The sequence below is a fragment of the Cucurbita moschata genome, unplaced genomic scaffold (genome assembly GCF_002738365.1).
Source record: "Cucurbita moschata cultivar Rifu unplaced genomic scaffold, Cmos_1.0 Cmo_Scf00012, whole genome shotgun sequence".
In the NCBI taxonomy this organism is placed as follows: domain Eukaryota; kingdom Viridiplantae; phylum Streptophyta; class Magnoliopsida; order Cucurbitales; family Cucurbitaceae; genus Cucurbita; species Cucurbita moschata.
Window position 1 is genome coordinate 3,876,414 of NW_019268528.1, and position 9,487 is coordinate 3,885,900.

A 9,487-nucleotide genomic window follows, 5' to 3' on the forward strand; every position below is an offset into this window, starting at 1 on the left:
TTTTTTTTTTTTTTTTTTTTTTGTTGAAAACTTTAATCCTATGCTCTTTGGTTAATGATAAGTAGATAGGCACAATCATTACAAGTTTGAGATTTTGATGGATAAGATGGATTAGAGTTTGGCTTAGAGAAAACCACATAAGACAGATTGGTTTAGGATTTAGTGTAATAAGACGACAACATTTGAACTTGTCGGTTGTGTGTTGTAAGTAAGCTTTTTATGCCAACAACATTGGATTCTTCACCCAATCAGAGATTGAGTGTCTGATGATATGCCAATGTTTGTGTCGGATATGATACGTTATTTTCTATGCTAATATATTATCTGATAGATCCTTCCAAATAATTCTACTCTCAACCATGAAAATGAAATTGTTGCTAAACAAGATTTTTAAAAGCAGTCATGTTATAAGTAGATGGGTTCTTATTTTTGATCGATTTTGTTTAAGATTTATTTAAGGTTAACTATAGGAATAGCACGTCCAATTCTATCAAATCGATCATATTCAAGGCTTACCACTATTCGCCTAGAGATCTATTCTTAATAACCTTAAATCATCATTCAAAATTTAGGGTATGTTGGAGCAACGACAACAAAAGGGAGTGTGACGACCGTTGAGATTGTAATGGCGAGCAAGATTTTGTCATTTCTCTAGCGAGTATCGTCTTCATCATTTGTGGTTTTCTTTGTTAACGTAACGACAAGGGTTTTCATGGTTTCGTTTGGTAAAATATCTTCATCTTCCGTCGGTTTTTTGGTTTCGAGGGATATAAAGGATCATTGGTACATATTATATTTCATATATTTTTCTCAAATTTAAAATCGACAAACTTGACAAATGAACAAAACGTTCTTTTGAAGGGTTCGAGAATTCGAGAAATCAGACAGCGACAAAAAGACGAAAGTAAAAACAAATAAAATAAAAGTAATTTACAAACAGGGTACGGGTGCAAGGAAGCAAAAGAATACAAATCATAACCTGAAATAAAGGACCACAAATTGACATTGACGTCTTGGGTCGACACCCCTTTGTGACGATTTAGCTCCCGAGCATCTCTCCACCTCGATCGGTACCTAAAAAAAGAGGTAAAGAGGTGAGTCTAAAAATACTTAGTAAGAAATCTACCTTTAGGCTCTCATCGCATCCTTAACCTAATAAGTTTCAACCAGCTTATCATAGGGCTCTAAGAAGTTTGACCCTTGTGCAGGTATCTTCTGAACTGCACATCATAGCGGCGCCTTATCATAAGTTGAACTATATGTGTAGTCCCTCGTCTCTCAAAGTGGGTTTCCTCCACACACAATAGTAGCTATATATTACTTATGCAGTCCCTCGTCCCCTTTCAAGACAAGTTATTATACACAACAATATTTCCTCGTATTACTTACTTATATAGTCCCTTGTCGCCTCTCAAGGAAGGTTATCATACATACTTCTTATATCAACTACTCGTGTAGCCCCTCATCCCCTTTGAAGGTGGGTTATACCCTACATATAGTTAGTTTCGGGTCAATATTTATGTAGTTCCTTGTCTTCTATCAGGGTGGGTTATATCCTACGCACAATAACTCTTCAAATAGTTCTGTTTACGTCACCATTGATCTAATAAGTTTTGTATTTCACCTTGGGTGCCATGAAGATTTATTAAGTTCTAGGTGTCAAACTGGATTACGTCACATCTCGCATTTCCTGGTTGCTCGGAGTTACTCCTCGTGTTTCCTAGTTGCTAGGACATCTAGGAGGAGGCTATGAATCAAGTAACTTTAGTTAGTTTTTGCATTTAGGTCAATCTTTATGTTAGGATAGATCCATTGCATATTTGTTATTTCTTATTTCTAAACTTTAATGTGGGAGTTTATATTTTCTATTTTAATTATGTTATTATTATATTTGCAATAAATTTATGAACATTTTATTCCATAGCAACTTTTACAGGAAAACAATGACAATCTTATATTAAAGAGAGAGTAGCGTCGTTACATAATTATTATCTAATAATTAAACGCATCAAATCTCTTCATATTACTATTTATGCACTTATCTCATTAAATGGCTTCATTTTATTTTTCTTTGTCAAATTAATAACATGATTTTGGAATGGACCAATTGCATGTTGTCGACCTCAAACCGAAGGATCTAAAGCTGGGTATGCCACGTGTCACAACCATACTAAGAATAGAATAAGTTATGACGCTCACATGCAGACAGACAAGGGAACTACCTTCAAGTGGGGGCCATTCGGCCACTTGAGGAATAAGAAAGACAAGTTTCATGATGTGATCGAGGAGGACGGTGCATCATCCAACACACCATTGAAAGTGTGCATTGAAGCCAAGGTAAGACATAAGTTAGATGAAGACAACAAGTAGACAAGAATGTCAAGAATTGGCTTGATAAGGGCTGAATATGGCCCCGAGCCTTAACCTTAGAAATTGAAGTTTTGGTATGAGTTTTATCATACGACTTTGGAGTTAAGTCTGTTTATATGAAATATAAATGTTCGCCAAATTTGGTGTCAATTAGACATCCAACGCATGCTCTACGAGGCCATATGATTGTTCTCCAAAATTATGTCTACTCCTACCATACTGAGTTAGCTTTCTACCACCGTTACTCGGTAGCACATACGTATGTCACTGTGTGGGCAAGCATTGCAAGACAAATGTCTTGGGCATCGCCTTGAAATGATTTTTTTTTAAGGATAGTGTCAGACGACATGAATGTGCCGACATTGCGCCCCCAACCTATGTGTCAGAGGTTGATATATGCACCTCCAATTTGGTACAGTATCCGTAAATGACTCAAAATGAAAAACAGGAGAGTTCATGCCGTGATAGAACCTGGATGGATAGATATTCGGAATGCCTCGACGATATAGTTGACTCACGGGGTTGGTTTTCAAGTAGACATGTCTGAACAAGCTATGATGGTCAATGATACCACGAGATTTGGGATGACATCTTGATATGTAGGTCATATTATTTGGAACCAAAAAAAACAAGACGAGATATAACGTCGCACATGAGAGACCTTGGCCTAGAGTAAAAGCAAGGTCGAGTCTAGGGACCTGGTCTAGAGACATGGCAAGTCGGCTAAAGTTGCAGACAATTGAACATGCATACACAGACGACGTGTCTGGCTGAACAAGCTTAGATTCTGCATGTGTTTAGTTGGCAAAGAAAAACCTCACCTAAGGTTTGCAAAGCCATAAAGCCAGACAAAAAATGGAAACAAAGCTTGAATTCTCATTTAAGGTTTGTCTTCCGTGTGCAAAAATCATAATGTCGTATGGTTCAAAAAGTACAACTGTGACAACATGCATCCAAATAAACTAATTGGAGTCAGGATCCGTCAAGTCGCATCTAAATGAGACTTTTTCGAATTTTTCATGTATCGACTCATAACTCCTACTACATGCCAGTTGAGTTAAAGTTAGGTAGATAAGGCTACCTACTAGTTGTTGGTATATCATTCCCCTCGTTCAACATTTTGTCTTCCTATGCATAGATCTTGGCATTTGGCTCCGTCGATGTTGAGACTTTCTTGCGCTCTAGCATGCTGAACTTCTGAAGCATATTTATTATATACTTTTGTTGGCAGAAAAAAATTCTTCATTTGTGCAATCAATTTCTATGCCCAATAAGTGTTTAAGCTCTCCTAGTTCTTTCAACTGAAATCGAAAGCGCACCAATAGATTTTCTCTTGTTTGATGGATTTCTCTTTAGTCGTCCACATCCACCAACATAATTGCCAATTTTCCTTCTCTTTCTTGGATGAACAAGCAATGAGTTTGCATGTGCAACTGAATAACCACTTTGAGTAAGAAATTTAACAATGGTACGGAAGCAAGCACGTCAATCCATAAAAAGCTTTTCTAATTAACTACCTTCTCAAATTTCTTTGGCGGGTTCAGGTAGGTTTAATAAAATTGATTATTTTATTTTATTATTTTGACCGATTTAGAAAGGAAGGAGCGAATGACGAGGAGTTAAAAATTTATTGGATAAATGTTCTTGAATTTTGTAAAAATTTTATCTAGGAAGGACTACAAGTTTGATGAAAGAATAAAACTCCTAGAACTTGATCTCAGTGAGAATAGCCATCGTAAGAAATTTGAAATTGAGGGTTTTTTCTACCAATCACTTTTTTGCACTCATAAGGGATATTTTTCATTAAATCATGGTGAATTTTTAAAAGTATTCTATCGAATAAGAATTTTGACCCTTTAACGTAAATGGAGAAATAAATTCATACATTTTCGTAGTGAAGAAATGGAAAATTTTGGTGAAGAACTCGGAGGTTGAAACGATCTAGAATTCCTTGTCCAATAGATTCACATTTGTATTGTAAAAGAACCAAGAAATTAATAGGTTTGAGAAAAAATTTGGGACCGTGGAGACTTAAGACCTATACTAATAGATTCTAAACCCATATTTGCTGAGATTTTATGTCTGAAAATCCTAAACCTAAGAGAAGGAAGTCGCATGTTTTCTGGAAATTTGGTTGGTGATTAGCCTTCTTCCTTGATCCATAACCTCCCAAATCACTTTGAAATTTAACCTTATACCTTTGCAAATGATAGATCTACTATTTAGATGAAGAAACAACAGGTAAATGTATGACTTTCGCACATTGAAGATCACGAGTGCCTGTCATCGTTTCTAGCTAAAGGTAGATGACGATGGCATGGCTGATTCATTTGAATTGGCAACATTTTCTAATTTACCCCTAATCATGAGCTTACCTTGTAGGGTGAGAGTGTACCTAGTATTGAGGAATGTGATGTCACCCACTTAAGCCCATCACCCACTTAAGACCCATCACCCACTTAAGACCCATGCTTCATTAGAGGATGCTTCCGCCTTACATTCATGGAATAGGAGTGAGATGGATAAACAGACTTGCATGTATGAGAGGACTCGGATTTGATAAAGCCATGTAATCTATTAACTCTATTCACAAAAATGTGTAATTCCTTATAAGATAATTTGTACACTTAATCTTTTCAAGAGCAAATACAAAAGAAGAAGAAAATTTGTGGGAGAATCCACCAATTCAGAAAGCTAATCCGTGGAATCACTAGAAAAGCTTCTACACTTGAAATGCTCCGCCAAATGTGGAAATCTCAATCTCATTGTGCTCTTCAATGGCAGACATGCATCCATATTTCTCATCTTCATCTTCCCCCTCAACTCCCCAGCTATTTCATCACACACCTGATTCACGGTGTTCACAAAATCTCTCACTATCACAAAAAGCCCCAAAGGATTTTCTCTATCCCCTATTTCATAGTATTCATTAGCCTTCTCCAATTCCTCCAACACCCTTCTTTGTTCTCTTCTTGCTATTTCAACTTCTTCCGTTGCGGATTTTACAAATTCCAACATCTTTCTCTTGTATTCACCGCCTTCCATGGATATAAGGTTTTGTATCTCTGAGATTTTGATTAACAGATTAGGGCAACTGATAATGAAGGCTTCGTAGTCAATTGTGGATGCTTTCTTGACGTTTGAGAGCTCTGAGGCGAGTGATTCCATAGATGGTAATCCAAGTATTACGTATTCGGTTTCTATTTCTTTTTCTGATTTGAGGCTCTTTGAATCTGTGTTTGAGAATCGTTTTTTCCCTTCCGATTTTATGACTTCTTTGACAATGAAATGAAGCAATGTGGTTTTTATGTCCGTGCTTTTTACATTTAAAATTCTTAAGAGTGAATTGAGATTGAAAGCTTCTACATTACCTCTCACTGTTCCTGAATTCAATCGGTTTTCAGATTTGAGAGTTGCTTCTAATAGTTTTGTAAATATCCCTTTCTCCTTCAATTCTTTGCAACCCCTACTAAGTGTTTGTGAAAAGTCCTCGAGTCGATTCAACTCTGATTTGAAGCTTGATTTGAAAAACATGGCATTTAGACGATTGAAGGCCGTTGGAAAAGCCTTGAGAAGATGAAAAATGAAGGATTCTGCATCGCCAAGCCTTAATGGATCGTCATCAAATTCAAGGATTTGGGACTGTTGTTCTTTTGTTGGAGTGATCTTGACAAGCTTCTCGAGTGTATCTGAATCGAGGCCATGTCCCTCCGTGAGAGCATCAAGAAGTTCTTGTCGAGTTATGTTCAAGGATTTAAGTATCATGGCAATGTTTCTTGCCCTTCGTGAATCAAGAATTGAGATGGGCCCTCGTCCTCCATTGCTGAGGCCACTCTGCTCTATTGGCGATTTCTTGGTTGTGGCTACATACCCGAACAGAGCTTCCATAAGATTGCCATTAAAGCTGAAGAAAAAAAAGATCAGATCGTAGTGGAAAACGCAAAGAAGAGAGCCAAATTGAATTATGATGATGGGTTTTACCTGAAAGAACCGCCATCCATCTTGTCCCACACCATAGGATGATCTACATTGGTATTGATCTTATCCCAATGTAATGGCTTCAAAGATGACCTTGAATTGGCAACTGCCGTTGATGGTGGGGGCGGTAGGGGCATTGATGGAGGTAGAGGCAGCAATGGCAATACTCGTACACTAGAGAGAGACCGATCACGAGCTTTCATTGAAGAAATTCCATGGAGCAAAGGAGTTTCTTGCACAATCTCAGGGATGATTGATCCATCTCTTGCAAAAACCATTTCTTCATTTTCTTCATTGTTCTTCCAATACATCACATCCAGACCATCTTCTTCAACAATCAATCCATTAAGCTTTCCATCAAATCTTGTAAGTTCTTTAGATTCTACTTGATGTTCCTTGAGTTTTGCAAGAATGCGTCCTCTAATGTAAAAGAGGAGACCCAGAGAAAGCAGGAGGGTAGCCGCTAAAGTAGAAACCGCCACCGCTATAATGGTGCCTTTCTTGAGCTTCGGCTTTGGTTTCGTCATCCTCTTCGGTTCTTGAAGTGGTGGATGTGGTGGCGGCGGCGGCGACCTTCTCCGGGAGATGGAGAGATTGTCCGTAGTATTATTGATGGTGGGGAAATGGAATGGCGGTGGAAAAGGATAAGAAGTTTGGATATTCTGAGGAGAGGAGTGAGCAGAAGAAAGAGGAATGATGGAAATGAGAAGAAATAAGCATGGCGGAAGGATCGCAGCCATGGGAGTTGTTTTTCTTCTTTTGTTGATTATAAACTCTTGTTCTTGGCTTCTTCCTTGTTGATTACATATATAAAATAAAGAACTCACGGGGTTTCTTTATAGTTATCAAAATGCTGAATTAATAACACAAATTTGAAATTTAATATCTATGTTTAGAAAGGTAGGGAAGAAGGTAGAGAGAAAAGAAATAGTATTTAAAAATTATAAAGAAAACTTTCCAAAGATAATAATGGAGAAAGTTGGGATTTAAATAATGAAAGTAAAATGCATAAAAGGAGTGATTTGAAGGAGGGGAAGTGGTTCACCGGCTTTGAGAAATATTTGATGGTTTCAGTGCAACGAATTCACCATTTTTTTTCTCTTTTTCTTTGAATAAAAAGAATTGAAAGAATTAAGAAGGGTGTTGTGGGAAGCTTAATGAGCTGTTGGGGATGGAAGAAAGTTAAGCATCTTATGAACAAACCCAACAAACCCCCCCAAAAGCATGTTGAATTGGAAGTTGTGTTTTCAATTTTAAGGGAATTGGTGTACTGGGATTTATTTATCCACAAAAATCAAAACCTCGGCGATTTGTCGGAATTTTTGCGTGGTAGGGTGGGATCCAAAAATTCTAGCAGTTGTCGGAATTTTTGCGTCCACCGGCGACCTCGCGTTTTTTTAAAAAAATTGTTTGTACTGATTCGTTACACTTATGGAGAATACACTTCATTTGTGTTTGATCAATATTTACATAAGTTTGGGATACGTCATTAGTTTACATGTACCAACACGCCACAACAAAATGGTGTAGCATAGAGAAAAAAATCGACATCTTGTACTGATTTATTGAAACATGGTACATGCGAATGATGTTTCAAGAAGATTTTGGGTTGAAGCGATGTGAAATGGTACCCATGTGATCAACAAGCTTCCCAACAAAGATTAGGTTTCATCTCACCATTTGAGATAATATTTGGCTACGTTTAGTATGTATGTCTAGTCATCTACATAGCAAGTTTGAAAAGAAGACAATCAAGTGTATATTATGGGATCAAAGTAAATGGTGGAAATGTTATGGTCAGAGGAGCAAACTACACAAACTTAAACATATTTGCACACTCAGACAGTTCACGTAATGATCGCATGATACATTCATACTTATATTAATTGACTTACATAAACGCATTCCACGAAAGCTACATCAAAGGAAAATATACTAGCATGCATGCAAACCAAGCGATTCCTACAAGTATCTCTTCCTAAATATCGTGTGGTGAGTTACATGGATGATGCGTGCCCTTTTGTTAGTGTTCCTAAGCGAGTAGAGTGTCCAAAAATACTGATTTTGCCCAACTAGATTCTAAATCACATAAAAATTGGGTCAGAATAGGAATTGGGTTGAAAATCAGGCAAACAAAAGTCGAACGGGCCGAAACATGCTTACACGCGCTAGCCACGCGCCGAGATAAGCCCACTCGCAGGTGGATCGCGAGTGCCATGAGCGCACTTTTCTACAGTTGCGAGTCGTCGATTCGGTTCGGGTAAGGTCGTTTAGTTGGGCCGCGTGGGTACCAGGTTTGCTGAGGAATGCGGGTCAGGTTGGCGCTGCCGCGGACGCATGTCGCTGGAAGAAAGGAACTGCGTCGTTCCAGGTAGCATTCGACGCATGTCTGGTGGCTATCGGTGCACGAAAAACCTCTCGCTGGTTGACACGTGGAACTGTGTCTCTCCTCCTAACATAAAAATGAGATTTCGAACTTTCTTCTCATTTTTTTATCTCCCGATTTTTAATGCAAACTGAAATGATTTCTTCATCAAAGTTTTAGATCGTACTACAAACTATGTGCTAGTATTTTTTCTTGATTTTTGCTTAACCATACGACGAATTATGTGTCTTGGAAGGAGGTCCGTTAGCACCCTTACCGTTCTTGGAAGAATTATTAGATATCAATGTTTCCAGCCTATTTTCTTCGTGAAATCAATGGCGATCTTCCCTAGATGAAGGATATCAAACTTTAGCATTCTATTCACAAAGGAAGATCTCAGGTCTGAAGAGGAACATATGAGATCTTACTTTGCAGATTTCTCTCGGATCTTCACAGAAGACGAAACCTCGACTACACGAGTCGTCCTTTTCTTCAAGAAGAAGTTCCTGCATGTAAGTTTTGGTTGAGAGTGAACTTCGATGATGGTTTTTCTGATGAGAAGTCCAGCTGGTTACTTTTCTCCTCTCAAGTTTTTCTCTCAACTTTCTTTCTTTCTCTTTTCTCTTTTCTCTTTTGCAGGTAATCGGTGGAAAATCCTCAAGACCCCTATAATGGGTTGAGGGGAGAATTGCCCCTTTTGCTCCTCTGACTTTGACCGTTTTTTTTTTTTTTTTTTTTTTTTTTTTTTTTTTTTTTTTTTTTTTTTTTTTTTTT

General features: G+C 37.8%; 1 protein-coding gene across 1 annotated transcript; it reads right to left on the reverse strand.

Annotated features, from left to right (window-relative positions):
• Positions 1–5,047: 5,047 nt before the first annotated feature.
• On the reverse strand, positions 5,048–7,104 carry LOC111450608 (formin-like protein 8). The gene is made up of 2 exons (XM_023090822.1): positions 6,352–7,104; positions 5,048–6,274 (listed from the first exon to the last, which is right to left on the reverse strand). The coding sequence occupies exons 1-2, from the start codon at positions 7,086–7,088 to the stop codon at positions 5,065–5,067; spliced, it is 1,947 nt and encodes a 648-aa protein (XP_022946590.1). The 5' UTR covers positions 7,089–7,104; the 3' UTR covers positions 5,048–5,064.
• Between the last annotated feature and the right edge of the window lie 2,383 nt (positions 7,105–9,487).

What these genes read in the sequence shown, in the direction of transcription:
- LOC111450608 (XM_023090822.1), bottom strand. Translation starts at nt 7,088, where the DNA reads ATGGCTGCGATCCTTCCGCCATGCTTATTTCTTCTCATTTCCATCATT. An exon ending in ATGGATGGCGGTTCTTTCAG is followed by an intron (nt 6,275 to 6,351) that starts GTAAAACCCATC and finishes TTTTTTCTTCAG; the next exon opens with CTTTAATGGCAATCTTATGG.